Source organism: Callorhinus ursinus, unplaced genomic scaffold (genome assembly GCF_003265705.2).
Source record: "Callorhinus ursinus isolate GAN/ISIS: 27379988/994484 unplaced genomic scaffold, GSC_fseal_2.0 scaffold25, whole genome shotgun sequence".
Lineage (NCBI taxonomy): Eukaryota > Metazoa > Chordata > Mammalia > Carnivora > Otariidae > Callorhinus > Callorhinus ursinus.
In genome coordinates this window covers 41022153-41042603 of record NW_027397087.1, presented here as the reverse complement: position 1 = coordinate 41042603, position 20451 = coordinate 41022153, and the positions used below count along the sequence as shown (strand labels likewise).

At 42.2% G+C, this 20451-nt stretch overlaps 1 protein-coding gene across 3 annotated transcripts in view; it reads left to right on the top strand.

The window, feature by feature from the left end:
- The window catches only part of TMEM266 (transmembrane protein 266), a 133253-nt gene that overhangs the window by 44561 nt on the left and 68241 nt on the right, over positions 1–20451 (top strand). For all 3 annotated transcript variants that reach the window (XM_073877428.1, XM_073877427.1, XM_025884192.2), the window contains exon 2: positions 18428–18558. In XM_073877428.1, coding sequence (XP_073733529.1) covers positions 18521–18558 — 38 coding nt within the window. In that variant the 5' untranslated portion in view covers positions 18428–18520. The remainder of the gene's footprint in view (positions 1–18427; positions 18559–20451) is intronic.

The window sequence follows — 20451 nt, the reverse complement described above, 5'->3', positions numbered from 1 at the left end:
CTGCTGCTGAATTTCCACAGTCCTTTCTCTGTACCTCTCTTATGCACTGACCAATTTTTACCCTGTGTACATTTTTTAAACAGTATATTTAGTTCATTATAAAGGAAAATTAGACAATATAGAAACATTAATGGTTAACAGTGGTCTCACCACCCAGAAATAATGACTATTACCATCATGGGATCTGTCCTTTCAGATTGCTTTATATATAATTCACACATTGGGTTTCTTATATTGGGCATAGTTTTAAAACCCACCTTTTCTAATTTATGGTGGACATATATCCGTGTCAATCATTATATCTAGATTTTTGTTGTGATTCATTGGTTTTTGTTTTCATTTTCCCAGTTTTTAAAATTGTGAGATATACAAAACATGAAATTTACCATTATTGACATTCAGTACATTCATGTCATGCAGACTACTGTGCAGCCATTTCTGTTTGGTTCTAGAACATTTCATAAGCCAAAAGGAAACCCTGTACCCATCAAGCAGTCACTCCCCATTCTTCTGTCCCTCCAGCCCCTGGCAACCACTAATCTGCTTTCTGCCTCTGGAGATTTATCTGTTCTGGATATTTTATATAAATGGAATCATACAATATGTGGCCTTTTATGGCTGGCTTTCACGTAGCACAATGTTTTCAAGTTCTATCATATCTAGATTTTTTTAAAAGATTTTATTTATTTATTTGACAGAGACACAGTGAGAGAGGGAACACAGGCAGGGGGAATGGCAGATGGAGAAGCAGGCTTCCCGCGGAGCAGGGAGCCTGATGTGGGGCTCGATCCCAGGACCCTGGGATCATGACCTGAGCCGAAGGCAGACGCTTAATGACTGAGCCACCCAGGCACCCTCTAGATTTTTTTTTTTTAATTTGACAGAGAGACAGCAAGAGAGGGAACACAAGCAGGGGGAGTGGGAGAGGGAGAAGCAGGCTTCCCGCTGAGCAGGGAGCCGGATGCAATATGATGCAGGGCTCTATCCCAGGACCCTGACATCATAACCTGAGCCAAGGGCAGACGCTTAATGACTGAGCCAGCCAGGCGCCCCTCATATGTAGGTTTTTTAATGGAAATATCCTTTTTTAAAAAAAAGATGCTCATGAACAAAAAGCACTGAGATTTGAGAACTCTCCCCAGGAATACCACTTCTCTGCCTCCCTATGTATAACTGTGATGGGGAATATAGCTACCCAGACCTTTTAGATGAATGGAAGTTGATAGGAAGCAATCAACTTATGTCTTTATCCAACATATTCTATTGTCTCCCCTTTTCCATCACCTGATGTGAATGTTTGAAGGTGCCTTAGATTTTCTAATCAGTCTCAGGATTTAGGAAAGGCTCATTTTTCAGAAGTTGAAATATCCCATCTAAATCAAAACTTCAGTCTCTCATCTAACCAATACAGCCTGACCTACAGACCAGCTCTTCTGCTGCCCTGACACACTCCACTCCCTCTGTGCACTCTGCCTCCTCCAAGGATGCTTCTGCAAGTTCCTTAGGAACCCACCTCCTGCGTCTTGCCTACTCACAACCCTCCCCTAGCAGAGCCAGGGAGGAGGGTGTTGCATGCACCATTCCATGTTGCCTAACTTCTTAGGGCCACTCTTAGTTCCTGCTTTGGCACTATGCCCCTGGGACCCTTTGGCCTAAAGAGGCAGCCTTCTTTGGTGGCTGGTCAACATGTCCATAGGAAATCTATAACAACAGAGGGTGCTTTCCATACCTGTGACCATCCCGCATCATTTAAATGGCATTTCTAGATTCAGGGAAATTCCCAAATTGAGTCCACCATCCAAGGTAGTAGCCTCCCTTGCCGCCAGGGTGCAGCTGTTTGACCTATCTCTGCAAGTGAGACGGAGCTGTGGGACCTAGGACCTGGAAGGGAGAAGGAGAGAATGTGTGGTGCCATAGCATCAGTGATACTTTGGCTGGAGCAGCGCCAGGGTCTGGTTGGTGATCCCCACCATGTAGTTTCTATGCTGGGCTCTCTGGCCCACCCAGGATTCAGTATCCTTTAAAAATCCATGCTCTGCTTAAACTACTGAGTTTAATTTTCACCTAAGAACTTTGGTGCCACATCCTTGCTTAGCTGGTGGCTAAGGACAGGCTGCTTCCATCACTGCCCTCTGTCCTTCCCTGGCCGTCTCCCACTGCCCCAGCCAGCCTGAGAGTCTGGCATGAGTTTTTCTAGCCTTCTCTCCTACGGTCTGTGGGGCGTAGTAGTTACTGGACCAGCTTGACCATCTGTTAGTTCCAAATAGATGGTCTGGCATCTTTCTTTAGAAAATGTGAGCACTTACCATGTTTGTCCTTAACTTTAGGGCATCCACACAACTCTAGCACTGTAAGAAAGTCCAATTCCACACTGTGTCACACACATATTTTCTATATTTTTCATAAAATACATATCATAAAAACATTTTATGACCTTTTTATTTAATGTTACATTGCAGACAACTTTCTATGTTAATGAGAATAGTTTTCATTAGTTTCAGTAGTTCATTTTTTAAAAAAAATCAGCTATATTGCTGAATGTATAATTTAAAAACAATAAAAAGCACTCATTTTAAATGGACACTGTGACCATCACCGAAATCAAAATGTAGAATGTTTCCATTATTCCAGAGAGTTCCCTCATATCCCTTTGCAGTAAGTCCCTCCCAACCCTCAGCTCTAGGCAACATTCATCCTTTTCAATAGCTATATAACAGTCTCATAATATACAAGTTCCTTATTTGTTTAACCACTCTCCTATTGATGGACATTTATATAGCTTTCAATTTATGATTTTATTGATTCCTGTATCAACAAATATTTTTGGAGCATCTGCTACGTGTTAAGCATGGTGCTATTAAAACAGTGATCCAACAAACATATATATATGTATGTGTGTATATTTAATAGCTTATTTCCTTAAAATCTATCTCCTAAAAGTGCAATTGCTGGGTCAACAATAGTGCATGTTAAAATAATTTTGATAAATATTATCAAATTACCCTTCAGCAAATTTGTCACAATTTACAGTCCTGTCAAAAGTGTGTGTGAATACCAGTCAGAATGGCTAAAAATAACATGTGAGGAAACGACAGATGTTGGCGGGGGTGCGGAGAAAGGGGAACCCTCCTACACTGTTGGTGGGCATGCAAGCTGGTGCAACCACTCTGGAAAATAGTATGGAGGTTCCTCAAACAGTTGAAAATAGAGCTACCATACGATCCAGCAATTGTACTACTGGGTATTTACCCCAAAGATACAAATGTAGGGATCCGAAGGGGTACGTGCACCCCGATGTTTATAGCAGCAATGTCCACAATAGCCAAACTGTGGAAAGAGCCAAGATGTCCATCGACAGATGAATGGATAAAGAAGATGTATATATACACAATGGAATATTATGCAGCCATCAAAAGGAATGAGATCTTGCCATTTGCAACGACATGGATGGAACTGGAGGGTGTTATGCTGAGTGAAATAAGTCAATCAGAGAAAGACATGTATCATATGACCTCACTGATATGAGGAATTCTTAATCTCAGGAAACAAACTGAGTGTTGCTGGAGTGGTGGGGGGTGGGAGGGATGGGGTGGCTGGGTGATAGACAGTGGGTAGGGTATGTGCTATGGTGAGCGCTGTGAATTGTGCAAGACTGTTGAATCACAGATCTGTACTTCTGAAACAAATAATGCAACATATGTTAAGAAAAAAGAAAAAGAAGAAGATAACAGGAGAGGAAGAAAAGGGGAGTATGTCAGAGGGGGAGACGAACCATGAGAGATGATGGACTCTGAAAAACAAACTGAGGGTTCTAGAGGGTAGGGGGGTGGGGGGATGGGTTAGCCTGGTGATGGGTATTGAGGAGGGCACGTTTTGCATGGTGCACTGGGTGTTATGAACAAACAATGAATCATGGAACACTGCATCAAAAACTAATGATGTAATATATGGTGATTAACATAACAATAAAAAAATTAAAAAAAAAGAAAAAAGAAAAGAAGAGAGCAGGAGGGGAAGAATGAAGGGGAGTAAGTCGGAGGGGGAGACGAACCATGAGAGACGATGGACTCTGAAAAACAAACTGAGGGTTCTAGAGGGTGGGGGGATGGGTTAGCCTGGTGATGGGTATTAAAGAGGGTACATTCTGCGTGGAGCACTGGGTGTTATGCACAAACAATGAATCATGGAACACTACATCAAAAACTAATGATGTAATGTATGGTGATTAACATAATAAAAAATTTTAAAAAAGAACTAATGACGTATGGTGATTTTAACATAACAATAAAAAAATTAAAAGTGTGTGTGAATGGCCATTATTCCCACACCATCATCAATGCTAGCTTTTATAAATCCTTCCCAGTCCATTAGGAGAAAAATGGTTTGAATTTCTGTGTCTTTGTTTACTGATAAGGTGGGCCGTCTTAGGGTCTATGACTTTTATCTGGTTTGTGGAAGTCAGGAGCCAGCCTCCCTTGTCTTCACCCCTGAGCGAGGTTGTGGCTGGGCTCTTCCCTGGGTCTCTGTCCGCTGAGCTGGAAGGATGTCCTATCCTGTTGGAAGTTTGGCAGAGGTCACCCTTTGGTTCCTGATAGCTCCCTACTTCCCCCTTGAACAGCCACTTTGGAGAAAGCCCCTCTAGGGGCTTTCTGGCCCTGGTCTCTTCCGTGATTGGAGCTGCCCCTGCAGGTGCACCTGAGCAGGTCTACACCACTTAGGAACTGGGCCAGAGGAACAGATTGCAGAGCAGCTATGATCAGCCCACCTCTGCAGCCTGGGAGCACTTGCTGGTAAAGGAGAAGATTAAAGTTCTCCCCAGTGTGGCCGCCACATCTCTCTTGGCTCTCCCAAGAGACTTCTCTGACGCTTCCAGATTTAGGAGTCTCAGTGAGATGGCTCTTTGTGGCTCCTCAGGTTGCTTCTCTCTTGATGGATGTTATGGTCTGATTGTCCCCTTCTGTACTTTTACACCTGAGCTCCCTCTCCCCCTTCCCTTGGCTTTTTGGTCATTTAGTAGCAGAAGGGAGAGTTTGCAGGGTGGCTCTAGACTGTTTACTTCCTCAGCTATCCTGATATTTAATTTATATTTATTTTTATCTTATGTTTTAAATGTTCAACATTAACAATGACACCATATTCACCATCTTCAGTGCTAACACTGAATTAATAGTTTCCCAATATTGAAATCATCAGGGTCTTCCAGTTGATGCACAGATTTCATGTGACAGTATGTAAGTTTTCTCATTGACAAGCTGTTATTAAATTGCGTACCTTATATTGGTGGCTTCTTAGAGACAATATGTGGTGGTAACAGTAAAAATTTCTCACATGCCGTACTACTTTGTCACCTACCAGGATCAAATGAAATACTGTGACAGTGCCTGAGGTGGATCCGTCACCTCATCCCAGGGGCAAAACTGGGCTCTGACTAAGGGATTTTCCCAGTTTCCATACCTCTGTCCCATGCAGCCTGTACTGCCTTAAGAGCCCAGTTTGGCTCTTGAAGTTGTTTTATTGTATTTTCTGAGCCTGGGTATAAACCTTGTTGAGAATATCTGTAGTTTGTTCTGAGTTGAGGGCAGATAAGAAAAGACTATTGAAGCCGGAGAAATGGGCTCAGGGCTCAGAGCTTCTAGAGATGATGGAGGATTTTCCAAGTGTAGACAAGCTGGGAATGGCAGGCAGTTCACAGAGGGTTGGCAGGAGAGGGGACTGGAATGAGCTGAGGCCCAGAGGTGTTTGTGTAATTAAAGAGACCCTGATTGTGGTTCTTGAGTAAAGCTAATAGAAGGTGGGTAAGTTTGGTAGGCCACGTTTTCTCAGGTGGTCAGTCACCTGGGCTGCGAGGAAACTCCACTTCCTGGCTTCCTGGATCCAGATCACTAGAGTGGCCCAGGAATCTGTATTTTAGACAAGCTCTGCATGTAGTTCTCAGGCCCGATGCAGCTAGAACCTCTGGTGGACACCATTGGCCTTGAGGCCAGAAAGCTGATGTCTTCTTACCCTTGCCACTGACCAGATAAGTGGTCCAGGGCAAGGCCAGGTCACAACAGCCATGTGAAAAACCCTGCCTTTCCAGTTGTGCAGCCCACACTACCTTCCTCCTGCCTTCCTCTTGCCACATCTTCACGCTGTACTGCTCAGCACATGTCCCCTTTAGTCTTCATTCACATATTGCTTCTTTGGAACCTTCAATCTGATGAGACTGGAAACTTGAGAGCAGGGATGGCCTTAGACTATGTTGCATCCCAATGCCCAGCACCAAGCTTGGAACTTGCTGGGATCTCTATAAATGCCTGTTATCTGAGGGGTCCTCACCCACATAAAGGAATGTAGATACCTTGGTTTGCATTTGCTCCAGTCTCTACCCTTTTTAAAAATAAACAGTGTTGTTTAAAAGGAAGTGAGGTCTTTCCAGCATCCCAGGAGATGCCTCTAGAGCACCATTGCACAGCAATGTCATATAGAGTGGTAGCTCCAGCTGGGAAGCTTCCAACAAGACCTGGGTTGTACAAAGAGAGGTATTAGTGAGTGGCACTTCTCCCCAAATCCTGACCTAAACCAGAGCCCCAGCTTCGTGCCAATGAGCACAGTGCCATTGGTGTTCACATGGGACATTGGTCAACATTTTGGCCATTGTCATCATGCAAAGACCTGTGATCTATGAAAGGAGACCTGACTTCCCTGGGAGTGAGGACAGGAGGGCACAACCGTGGAGGGGACAACTTCAGGAAATTCTGGTACCACCTTCTGACAGTGTCTGGTAATGTTTTGGGCAATGTCCTATATATTGGTGCACTAAAATTGTGAAAAATAGGGTGACTCTTCCTAAAATTCTCCTTTGATAAGATATCTAGTTGGTCAGGAACTATATCTATCTTAAGTTTGGTATTTTTATGCATTCTCTCTGCTAGCTTGTAAGTCCTGGCAGTAGGCAGGGGGTGAGCACCCAAGAGAACCCAGAAACTGGTTATTTGATTGGTTTGCTTTGGATGGTTGGGGTTTATGGCACAAGGAATAAAGTAGGATTCTCAGGGGATTGACTGTTGCTGAAACGGCCCATAGGAATACTGTGACAGGATGGTCCCTAAGTCAACTGAGTATGTTGTGGCATAAAGATATGTATAACTAGTTTGCTTTCACCCTTGTCTCTTGTTCTTATTCCAGTGCTCCATGAGGAAGGGGGTATAATTAAGCAAGTGTTCACAGCTACCCTCAACAGCTTGTGAATGATTAAGACTCTTTCCTCAAAGAGTTGCACTGGAGTATGAATTATTACAGTCCTTGGGAAAGCAGCCTTGTTTTAACTGTTAAAATTTTAAATATATACTCTTTCAGCACGCCAGTGTCACTCCTGAGACTCTATCCCATACAATTGAAAATAAATACAAATTGAAATGTATGCAAGAATGTTTACTGTAGTATTTTTCACAGTGGCCTAAAAGAAAAAATCAGAAACTGCCCATCAGTGGGCAAATTGTAAACTAACTTATGGCACATCTACACCATGAAATACTATGCAGCCATTAATTAAAGAATGAATTTGAGTTTTCTGCTTGACTTGGGAGAGGGGGTTTCTACCAGATACTGAGTGGGAAAAGCAAAAAGTAGATAAGTATGAGTAATATATATTTTTAAATAAAGCAAACAACTGTACAATTATAAGCACAAAGAACAGTGAGGAAAGATACATATAGGTTTAACATGGTTATATGTGTGTGCACATATGTCTGTTGGGGGAGGACAACAGTAAGGCAGATAATGTGGGGGAAGCAGGCATCACTAAAAACTTGAATTTTATGACAAGCAATTTATGTAAAGTATATGTGCATGTGTGTATATATATGAATTAAGAAATCAGAAAAAGGTATAAATCTTTATCTGTTGACCATAAAGGATGTCCATTATATATTGATAAGTGATAAAAGCTAATGCAGAGTTGGTTTTATTTTGTTAAACACAAACCCACAAAAATTAGCCTATAGATGTGAGTACATGTGTACATGATTCTGAGCAAGGATTTCTACACCTGGGTGTTAACATAGGGACCTCAACTGAGATGTGAAAGGTTAAGATGGAGGATGGAGGAAAACTTCATGCTTTAAAAATATACGTCTTTGTGTTTTATGTGTTGCAGTGGACATTCGTCTATAACGTATCAATGATCTATTGCCACATAATAAACTACCCCCCAAAACCTGATGGGCTTAAAAAAAAAAAACCTTTCCTTGACAGATGGCTGAAGGAAGGGGGGATTGTGCCTGCCAGTGTGAGGGATCATTAGTTGCTGAATATTTATAAGGAAGTTTATAGCTTTAAAAACACTCTTGTAATGTTTCGTTATTCTCTTTTTGAATTTTAATTTCTACCTATGCATCTATCTGTCTGTCTATGCCTCTGTCTCTATCACCAGTCTACAAGTTTCTTGAGTGCTGTGACCAGGTCTCATTTATCATGATAATATCAATGTTTAGTATTGTTTCTGGAACATGGAAGATGCTAATAAAGAACTGAATAATGAATTAAAAAAAAAAACTTTATTTAGTTCATGAGTTTGGGTTGGCAGTTTAGGCTGGGAACAGCCAGGTAGTTCTTCTAGTCTTGACTGAGCTCACTCAGGACAGCAGCTGCCTGTTGGCTGGCCTTGACTGAGGCAACTGGACATCCTGCAGCAGGCCAGCCCAGGTGTGGATGTTGTCATGGTGATGTGCAAGAAAAAGGGCCAGCCCAAACACATGACCATGCTTCATGTTTGCTGATATATTGGGGTACTACAGAGAAACAAAATCAATAAGATATATATATTATATATGTCAATAAAGTGATTTATTATAAGGAATTGACTCACATGATTATGGAAGCTAAAAGTCTAACGAGGAGAGCCAGTGGTATAAGTTTGAGTCTAAGTCTAAGAGCAAAAGACTGATGTCCCAGCTCAAAGACAGGCAGAGAGAAAGAATTCTTTCTTACTCAACCCAGTATTCTTCTATTCAGGCCTTCAACAGATTGGATGAGGCCACCCATATTGGGGACGGCAACCTACTGTACTCAGTATACCAATTCAAATGTTAACCTCATCCAAAAACATCTCCACAGGGGTGTCTGGGTGGCTCAGTTGGTTAAGCATCCAACTCTTGGTTTCTGCTCAGGTCGTGGTCTTGGGGTCGTGGGATCGAGCCCTGCATTGGGTTCCATGCTGGGCATGGAGTTGGCTGCAGATTCTTTCCCTCTCCCCGTCTCCCTGCCCCTCCCCCTGCTCATGCTCGCACTCAGTCTCTCTCTAAAATAAATAAAGTCTTAAAAAGAAAAACACACACACCTTCACAGACATACCCAGAAATAATGTTTAAATATCCTTTTTTATGTGTCGAGTTGACACATAAAATTAACCATCGCACCCTCCAGTCCACTTGGACAAAGCCAGTCACATAGGCAAACCCAGAGACAAGGTAAAAGGGCAATGAACAGTTATGAGACTATCTTGTTCCATTCAAGCTGCTGTAACAGAATACCACAGCCTGGGTGACTTCAACAACAAGCATTTCTTTTTCTCAGTTCTGGAGGCTAGGTAGTCCAAGATCAAGGTGATGGCAGATCTGGTATCTGGTGAGAGCTCTCTTCCTAGTTTGCAGACAACTATATTCTTGCTGAATCCTCACATGGCCAAGTATCTCTTCCTATGAGTGCACTAATCCAATTCATGAGGGCTCCACCCCCACGATCTATCCAAAGACCTCCATCTTAATACCATTACATTGGCGTTAGGATTTCAAGACAGGACTCATGAGGTGGGACAGAAACATTCAGTCTGTAACAAAGGGGGCATTAGTATAGGGAGGGTAAAGAATGGGGGTTGCTTTCACATCATACCATTTGTAGTATAAAAGTATTGAAGAAAGAGGACTTTTTCCCTCCATTTACCTAAGAATGGTCACTTACCTGGTATCGTGTAGAATTCAGCAGCAAAATTAATTATATCCGGGTTCTTAACATACTTTAGTTAATACCACATAAAGCAAAATATTGCTTTGAGGATTTGCAAAGTTTGGCATGTATACTTAAGATTTGCTTGGTTCCGGAAGGTGGAGGGTCAGGGGTAATGGAGCAGCCATTACAGCCCCAGCTCATTGTTGGTACTTCCCAAAATCATAGATAAGAGAGTTTCCCAGAAGCTCTGCAGAATTCCAGAGGGAAAATGACAGCAGGCCAGGGTTGAGGAGTGCCTGCTAGGTGGCATTCTTTTCATTCAGGCCAACTGGAGGTAAGGAGGCAGTGAGGAGATCCTTTGTCCGGTAGGGACATGGTATATTCAATTTAGGGAATGTTTGTTAGGAAAAAAATACTGAGGGGAATGAAAAGATTATGAAAATGGTTCTCTTGATTTTCTTCTTAGACTACCCAAATAATTTTGGATAATGAGATCTAGTTTTGTGTGATCTTGCTCTGTGTTTCCCATACTTAATGAGACTGATAATAATTGATAGGCTGCATGACCATCTAAGTGAAGAGGAGCAAACACAATAGAAAGTTAGAGGCATCCATAGGACACTGTACTACACCTAGAAAAGAGCCACTGTGGACTCCCTGCCCACTCATTTGGTAGCTAAGAATTTTGCAATAGACTAGAGATTACAGTGGGAGAATGCTTGGGTACATGATTGATTGTCATCATTTTGGTTCCTTGTTAATGGAGCAAGGTATTAATGGGTCAAGGTAACAAGGATGACCTTTTGTTGTTATACAGAAACCTTTCTCATTCAGCACAAGAAACACAACTTTCTCCTCCTGGGGGTGTGGAACATGATGTCCATGAAAGGTGCCAGTGCTCAGTGGCTTCTCGCTAAGAACAGATTCTCCAGGAAGCTTGATGAGGCAAAATTGAGCCTCACACGTGCAAATGCTTTCTAAATAAAAGAACCCTGAGATTTTGTGAGAGCGCATCCTTTATACTTCCTGCCAGCCACTTACCAATATTGGTCAGTCTTATTTGGAGACCTAGGAAACTTATTCAGCTGAGCCACAGAACCATATCAGAAGTGTCCAAACCTGGCCTGGCAGACAATTAGTTATGCCTGCAACAGCTCCTTCCCACTTCTTGCTGAGAGAATGGAGATTTATTTATGGAAACAATATGCCCAGCCCCAGGGGATGAATTATGACTGGACTAGGCTCTCCTATCACTCCTTACTCCTTTGGCCAGCTGCCCATTGTCCTAGGCTTCTTCACGGCCATGTGACCATGTGACCCAGCTCTGCCCAAGGAGCTATCAGGAGATGTTGGCTAGAGGGCTTGGAAAGATAATTCCTACAGAATAAAAATTCAGAGCTTTGTGAGGAGAAAGCCTTTCGTTCTTTCTTCCTGTTTAGGAGTTGGCATGCAAGCTGGAGCTGCAGCAGCAATTCTGCAACCACAAGGCAGTAAGTGTGAGTAATGCATCATACAGAGGATTGGGGAAGGATGAAAAGGGTTTGAGTCCTTGGTGATATCTCAGAGCCACTGCCTCCAGGCTTCTTCCTAGGTAAGATAATGAAAAGTCTTCACTGCTTAAGTCACTGGTAGTCGCCTTGCAAATAAAAGTATTCCTAGCTGATAAACCTGGCCTCCTTCTGCCTGGCCAGGGTAGATTCTGCTGACAGTTCCACCACAGTAGCTTTGCAACCAGTCAACTCCATCTGCAAAATAGGGATTAAAAGACCATCTTTACCTCATGTAGTTTCTGATTCAGAAGATCTGTGATAGAGCTTGCTTGAAGTCCAGAAATGTGATGCCACCAGCTTTGCTTTTCTTTCTCAACATTCCTCTGGCTATTTGGGGTCTTTTCTGGTTCCATACAAATTTTAGGGTTATTTCTTCTATTTGTGAGAAAAGTTGATGGTATTTTGATAGGGATTGCATTGAATGTGTAGACTGCTCTAGGTAGCATAGACATTTTCACAATTTTGTTCTTCCAATCCATGAGCATGGAACGTTTTTCCATTTCTTTGTGTCTTCCTCAGTTTCTTTCGTGAGTATTCTATAGTTTTCTGAGTACAGATTCTTTGCCTCTTTAGTTAGATTTATTCCTAGGTATCTTATGGTTTTGGGTGCAATTGTAAATGGGATTGGCTCCTTAATTTCTCTTTCTTCTGTCTCCTTGTTGGTGTATAGGAATGGCACTGATTTCTGTGCTTTGATTTTATATCCTGCCACCTTGCTGAATTCCTATATGAGTTCTAGCAGTTTTGGGGGGAGTCTTTTGGGTTTTCCACATAAAGTATCCTATCATCTGCAAAGAGTGAGAGTTTGACATCTTCTTTGCCGATTCGGATGCCTTTTATTTCTTTTTGTTGTCCGATTGCTGAGGCTAGGACTTCTAGTACTATGTTGAATAGCAGTGGTGAGAGTGGACATCCCTGCTGTGTTCCTGACCTTAGGGGGAAAGCTGTCAATTTTTTCCCATTGAGAATGATATTCACTGTGGATTTTTCATAGATGGGTTTTATGATATTGAGGTATGTACCCTCTTTCCCTATACTGTGAAGAGTTTTAATCAGGAAAGGATGCTGTACTTTGTCAGATGCTTTTTCTGCATGTATTGAGAGGATCATATGGTTCTTGTCCTTTCTTTTATTTATGTAGTGTATCACATTGATTGATTTGTAGATGTTGAACCACCCTTGCAGCCCAGGAATAAATCCCACTTGGTCGTGGTGAATAATCCTTTTAATGTACTGTTGGATCCCATTGGCTAGTATTTTGGTGAGAATTTTTGCATCCATGTTCATCAGGGATATTGATAGCACCTTTTTGGTGCGATCTTTGGTTTTGGGATCAAAGTAATGCTAGCCTCATAAAAAGAGTTTGGAAGTTTTCCTTCCATTTCTATTTTTTGGAACAGTTTCAGAAGAATAGGTTCCTTGTTAATGAGTGTTTGGAGGAATTCCCCTGGGAAGCCACCTGGCCCTGGGCTCTTTTTTGTTGGGAGATTTTTGATTACTGCTTCAATTTCCGTACTGGTTATGGGTCTGTTCAGGATTTTTATTTCTTCCTGGTTCCGTTTTGGTAGTATAAGCATGTCTAGGAATGTATCCATTTCTTCCAGATTGTCTAATTTGCTGGCATATAGTTGCTCATAATATGTTCTTACAATTGTATTTCTTTGGTGTTGGTTGTGATTTTTCCTCTTTCATTCATGATTTTATTTATTTGGGTCGTTTCTCTTTTCTTTTTGATAAGTCTGGCCAGGGGTTTATCAATCTTACTAATTTTTTCAAAGAACCAGCTCCCTAGTTTCGTTGATCTGTTCTACTGTTCTTTTGGTTTCTGTTTCATTGATTTCTGCTCTGATCTTTATTATTTCTCTTCTCCTGCTGGGTTTAGGCTTTATTTGCCATTCTTTCTCCAGCTCCTTTAGGTGTAGGGTTAGGTTGTGTATTTGAGACCTTTCTTGTTTCTTGAGAAAGGCTTGTATTGCTATATACTTTCCTCTTAGGACCACCTTGCTATATCCCAAAGATTTTGAACAGTTGTGTTTTCATTTTCATTTGTTTCCGTGAAATTTTTAAATTCTTCTTTAATTTCTTGATTGACCCATTCATTCTTTAGTAGGATGCTCTTTAGCCTTCATGTATTTGAGTTCTTTCCAACTTTCCTCCTGTGATTGAGTTCTAGTTTCAAAGCATTGTGGTCTGAAAATATGCAGAGAATGATCCCAGTCTTTTCGTACCAGTTGAGACCTGATTTGTGACCCTCGATGTGATCTATTCTGGAGAATGTTCCATGTGCACTAGAGAAGAATGGGTATTCTGTTGCTTTGGGATGGAATGTTCTGAATATCTCTGTGAAGTCAAAGCTGTCATCATCAAGAGAGTATGGTACTGGCATAAAAGCAGACACATAGATCAATGGAACAGAATAGAGTACTCAGAAATGGACGCTCAACTCTATGGTCAACTAATCTTCGACAAAGCATTAAAGAATGTCCAGTGGGAAAAAGACAGTCTCTTCAACAAATGGTGTTGGGAAAATTGGACAGCCACATGCAGGAGAATGAAATTGGACAATTTCCTTACACCACACACAAAAATAGACTCAAAATAGATGAAAGACCTAAATGTGAGACAGGAATCCATCAAAATCCTTGAGAAGAACACGGGCAACAACCTCTCCGACCTTGGCTGCAGCAACTTCTTCCTAGACACATAGCCAAAGGCAAGGGAAGCAAGGGCAAAAATGAACTATTGGGACTTCATCAAGATAAAAAGCTTTTGCACAGCAAAGGAAACAGTCAACAAAACCAAAAGACAACCGACAGAATGGGAGGAGGTATTTGCAAATGACATACCAGATAAAGGGCTGGTATCCAAAATCTATAAAGAGCTTATCTAACGCAACACCCAAAGAACAAATAATCCAAGCAGGAAATGGGCAGAAGACATGAACAGACTTTTCTGCAAAGAAGACACCCAATGGCTGATAGATGAATGAAAAAGTACTCAACATCAGTCAGCATCAGGGAAATCCAAATCAAAACCTCAATGAAATACCACCTCACACCAGTCAGAATGGCTAAAATTAACAAGTCAGGACACGACAAATGTTGGTGGGGATGCAGAGAAAGGGGAGCCCTCCTATGCTGCTGGTGGGAATGCAAGCTGGTGCAGCCACTCTGGAAAACAGTATAGAGGTTCCTCAAAAAGCTGAAAATAGAGCTACCCTATGACCCAGCAATTGCACTACTGGGTATTTATCCCAAAGATACAAATGTAGTAATCCTAAGGGGTACGTGCACCCCAGTGTTTATAGCAGCAATGCCCACAATAGCCAAACTATGGAAAGAGCCTAGATGTCCATCAGCAGATGAATGGATAAAGAAGATGTGGTACATATATACAATGGAATATTATGTAGCCATGAAAAAAATGAAATTTGCCATTTGCAACGACATGGATGGAACTAGAGAGTATTATGCTAAGCGAAATAGGTCAATCAGAGAAAGACAATTATCATATGATTTCACTGATGTGTGGAATTTTAGAAACAAGACAGAATCATAGGGGAAGGGCGGGAAAAATGAAACAAGATGAAAATAGAGAGGGAGACAAACCATAAGAGACTCTTAATCTCAGGAAACAAACTGAGGGTTGCTGGAGTGTAGGAGGGTGGGAGGGATGGGGTGGCTGTGTGATGGACATTAGGGGGGTATGTGCTATGGTGAGTGCTGTGAATTGTGTAAGACTGATGAATCACAGATCTGTACCTCTGAAACAAATAATACATTATATGTTAATTGAAAAAAAGGAAAAAATGTGGCCTGTGGATCAGCAAACCAGTATCCCCTGGGAATTTGTTCAAAATATGAATCTCAGGCCCCCACCCCAAACATACTAAGTTAGAAAGTTTGTGGATGGGGCCAATAGTTTTCCAGGTGATTTTGGTGTGATGGAAAGTTTGAGAACCATTGATATAATAGAGTCAAATGGAGTGGTTGCATGTCAGACACCTGGGGAACTTAAAAAAAGATTCTCAAACTCCACCTGCAGAGTTCTGATTCAGCAGTTCTGCAGTGTAGCCTATGAATTTATACATTCCAAAAGGTCCCCAGGTGATTTTGAGTAAACCAGGCTTGGAAACCAATGGGATGTGTATGCAAGCAGGTCACGTATGCCAAGGGGCATTACACAAGTAAGGGATGAGGAATTGACCTAGGTGCCTCTGGGGACAGGTGAACTGTATTACGGACTTTTTCACCTGGCAAGTGAGGGAACTGACAACTTGATCTTAGAAATCTTTTTCAGGAGCGCCTGGGTGGCTCAGTCTAGTTAAGCGTCTGCCTTCGGCTCAGGTCATGATCCCAGGGTCCTGGGATCCAGCCCCGCATCGTGCTGCTTGCTCAGCGGGAAGCCTGCTTCTCCCTCTCCCACTCCCCCTGCTTGTGTTCCTTCTCTTGCTGTGTCTCTCTCTGTCAAATAAATAAATAAAATCTTAAAAAAAAAAATCTTTTTCAGCTTTAAAATTCCTAGGATGCCAGCCTGAATTTTGCAGATCTGGCTGGAACAAGCGAATGATATTGGTAATTACAAAGGCTAATGAGCAACAAGTGGATTGTACTAAAGTCAAAAAAAGCCGTCTCACTACCCACCATAGCCCTACCCTGTAAATCCAAAACAGGTTTTCTCTTCTGCTTTTACCAGGTTTATGAGACAGCAGGTTTGCACTTCAAATGTTCATTTATAGAGTGCTAGACTACACCTGCTTCATGCTAGGCTTGTGCTTTGGGGTTATTTTATTTGGAGAATATTGTTTTTAAATAACATCTTCAAGGAGCTTGCTTTCTAAAATGTGCTGCTTGTTAAGGATCAAAAGCACTGACTAAAGCAGCCTACTCACTGTCCGTCCAAGTATGATTTACCCTGTCTCCTACCTCAGCTTTGCCTCTACTGGAAATGCCAATCGTTTCTTACCCCATCCCGTATCTCCTTTTCAGGAAACTACCATCCCGCTTACAGGGAGTCTGCTCCTTCACTCAACTCCTGCTGGATGAATTTAAATCCATGATGCTGTGGAAAGTTAAAAAAAAAAAAATACCTCATTGATCGAGTTTGGAAGATAACAAGATACTAATTAACAAAATTTTGAAAATCAGTAAATAAAAAGAAAAGTCGAGCATCTATCCTTTTCTATGTGAACTGTATCTTAGGGTAATCAAATAATTGTTGAGGAGTTTGTCTTCATAGAAGCTGATAAATGGAAAGGCATGATAAAATCATAGTATCCCCTTTTGCAAATCTTAATGAATTTATGGATCTAGGAAGTGATCATCAAGGGCTGTTAATATCACAAAAATAAGAGCAAGAAGACATATACCTCCTGATGAAAGTCACAACATTGCCTATATAGCCTTGCTCGCTTGGGAATACAGCCTGTTAAAACACCACTCTGGAAGGGGGCATTGCTCCCATGGTCTCCTATTTGTGCGTACCCTGAGCCTGACTTCATTGAGGCTTATAAAGGAGAGATTGAGACTGTTTCTCTATTATGGAATGGAGACCTGTATAAAGCTTAGTGTACAATTAATACCCAATTCCAAATACTGTAAAGGAGAGTTCCGATTCTAATGTTTAGAACCTTCTTACTAAGGTATACCAAGGTAAAGGGGAAACCCTCAGCAGGGTATGGTTACAAAACACCTATCCAAATTCTCCCTGCTCTTGTCCCTTGCTTTTTCTGCCCCACATACAGCTGGTGTGGAAACGGTGGCCTCGTATATTAAAGCCCTTCTGATTTTGGAAAGGTCTCCATCTCTCTTCCAGTTGCTTTAAGACTTTCCCAAGATTTCCTCAAGTACCTTTAACTTCAGCTGTCATTTCTTAATTACACAGAACTTCAGGGAGCTTCCCCAGTTTGCAGATTTACCATCCATCTCCCAATACTTCTCGCCCTGGGAGTGCCTGTGCCTTTTATATGATGTCACAACTCTTTTGTCTCTCTGGTTCAAGTGCTTCCGGGATTGGGAGAGGGGGTTTCTCTCATGGCGATGTCTTGCAGGAAAGGCAGTTTGCAACAGAATGCAGTCTCCATAAGGATTGCCCCTTGGAGCAACCACACTTGTAACATGAACAAAATCACCCAGAACCCAGCTCTGTCTCTTTGTGTTCTTTCTGCCAGATTGTTACTGTCTCTTAGAAGACTTCCAGGTGGTCCCATGGCACTGGTTTATAGAAAAGTATACTCTGTTTACCTAGTCCGTATTTTAAGAGGAAATCTTACACTCAGCCATCCAAATGCTTTGGAATGTGCTCAGATTCAACAGACTGTGCAATTTAAATTTATAAAATAATACTTGTGATAATAAAAGCCAGCACTACACGCCAGGCAGTATTCTAAGTGTTTTCACATGCATTAACTCATTTAGTTAGTTCTATTATCATTCGTATCTTATAGGTGGAGAAACTAGGGACAAAGGGGTTAAGTAATGTCACCCAAGGTGACAGCGCTAATAAGTGGGAGCCAGGCTCTCACCCTAGGCAGTCTGGCTCCAGGATGTGCTGCCTCTCTCATTGTGGGAAAACACCTGAGATTTTTGAGATTCCTAAAGCTGGAGTATAAATTACCCTGGTTTGCTTAGGCATGCTGGAAAAGTGGAAAGAACTATAAATGAAACATCAGAAAACCTGGGGTCCAATCTGGCTTTCTCTGTCATCTATGTGTGACACAGAAAAGTCATCTTGTCCCTCTGGCCATATTTATTCATCTCTAAAAAGGAGAGTAATTACATCGGGTAATTGTAAGAATCTGTTCAACATATACTTTGTTCAAACATAACTTTGAAGAAAAGCGCTATGTCGAAGAAAGTTCTAAGGACTTCCATTTTTAGATGAGTTTAGGAGGACTTTGGTTTGACATGTGAGTGTAATAAATTCCTACCATTCAATTATTTGTTTTCAAGGTACCATTTTGTATGTCTTGTAAGAACTCACACTTAGAAATGCTGACGGCAGGCTTCAAGACGGCTGAGCCCCAGTAGACACCAAGAAAACCCATGGCTCTTGTTGCATCTTTCAACATGACCAATCCACAGTAAGTAACACCGGGATCTCCTCTCTGTAATTGCTGAGTTGGTACCTCAGAATCGTGGGTGCAACCAACAGCTCCTTCCTCAGCCCTGTGAAAATGGAGGAGCTCCAGACAATTTTGTCCTCGAGCCTGACATTAAAATGATATGTTAAAATCTGCTCTTTCTCTGAGTGCCCCACTAATGTCATTTCATTTTTTGGTTTAAAAAAGCAGAGAAATTCTGCAGTCCACAACTGTTGCAATAGATCTTCCATAAGACAGGGATCTTCTGATTCCAAGCAACCACTATACACACTTCCATTAGCAAGATGCCATGGAAAATGAGGAAAACTTCAAAAGCAAACCTCAAGACAAGATTAGGACATGCTTAAGGTGAATTAACAAAATGGGAATTGCAAGGAAATTTAGAAATCATGAGAGGGTTTCTAAAAGCAGGCTTTATGAAACCAAGGGCAGAAGTGCTTTCAGTTCCCCGAACCTAAGATGCCACGTAGACCACCACTTCATCTTACCAAACACCAGTGAAGTGGTCACTTATTTTGTGTTTTGCAACTCACTGGCAAAAATACCAAGATGAGAACAGCATTCTTTCTGTGACACCACACTGCCCCAGCCTGCCTAGCTCTGGGGCTGGCTGCTGCCATCTGGAGCAGGAACCCATTATTTCTTGCCCACAGTAATGCTCTGTAACAAACAACCGTGGTACCTGAGCAGACTACAGCATCGGTATCTATTCCTCCATGTGGGGGTTAGCCAGATAGATAGCTGCTCATCTGGAATCACTCTTAGATATGGGGCTTGGCTTGCTGTCAGCTGATCTCGGTGAAACTGGACTCTGCTCAGTGTGTCCCTTATCCTCCCATAGGCTAGGCTGGTCACCTTCCAATGGTAATATCAGAGGTACAAGAGAAATTGAAGCTCCTTGTCACGCCTCTGCCTGTGTCACGTCTGCTAACATCCCCTTGACCAAAACAAATCACAAAACCGAGCCCAGAATCAAGGGGGGAGAATCATACTCTTCCTTCTGATGGGAGGATGGGGCCATTAATACCCATTGTCCATCATAGTGTTCTTCATATCTGAGACCAGGGGCTAGTCTCAACACCCAGGCTATGAACTGTGGGACCTTCACTCCCACCAAGCGAGGCCTTGTTTCCTCCTGCTGAGATGACCACATGACCAGAGATGGTGCTGGGCTGCTATGACCACTGGCAGGGGGGAAACAGAGAGCAAGAAAGTCAGGAAGGCAGAAGTAGCCTGTCCCCTGCTGCTCAAAGCCACATCCTGTTAGTCTCAGAAATTCACTCCAGCCCTCTGAACATCCCACGGATCAGAAAGTTCTCTGTGTGCAGTTAAGCCACCCGTAGCTTCTGTCAGTAGCCCAGAAGAAAAGAGAACAAATTCAACCCAGCATTGACTTTTTTGGAAACACCTGGAGGAGCCAGGATTCCCCACTAAACACCCACACTTTTATTTCATTGTTGAGAAACACAGAAGCCTCACATCCTATGACTGTTCTGTCTGAAGATCTTGAGTCATTTTGTAAATGTCACACAATGATGAGTACTATTATCTGTGCTTGACAGGTAGCAAAAACCAAAGGTTTAAATAAGGCCTACCAAAAAGAATCGGGGCACTGGAAATTACTTGGTGAATCCAGGTCGTTTAGGCTCCCAACCGGTGGCATTCAAATAAAAATCCCTCTTTTTCCTCAATTATCTGCATGATTCAAGCAAGAGAGCAGTGGGCAGATCCGGCTCTGACCTTCCTGGATAACTGCCGCTGTGTGTGGCTGGTTAGCTTTCAGTGATGGTTGGAAAAGGAAGGTTTGGAACTTAGGTGGAGGGAGCAGAGCTCCTCCCCCATGCTCCAGGTCTCTTCTCCATATCAGATGCT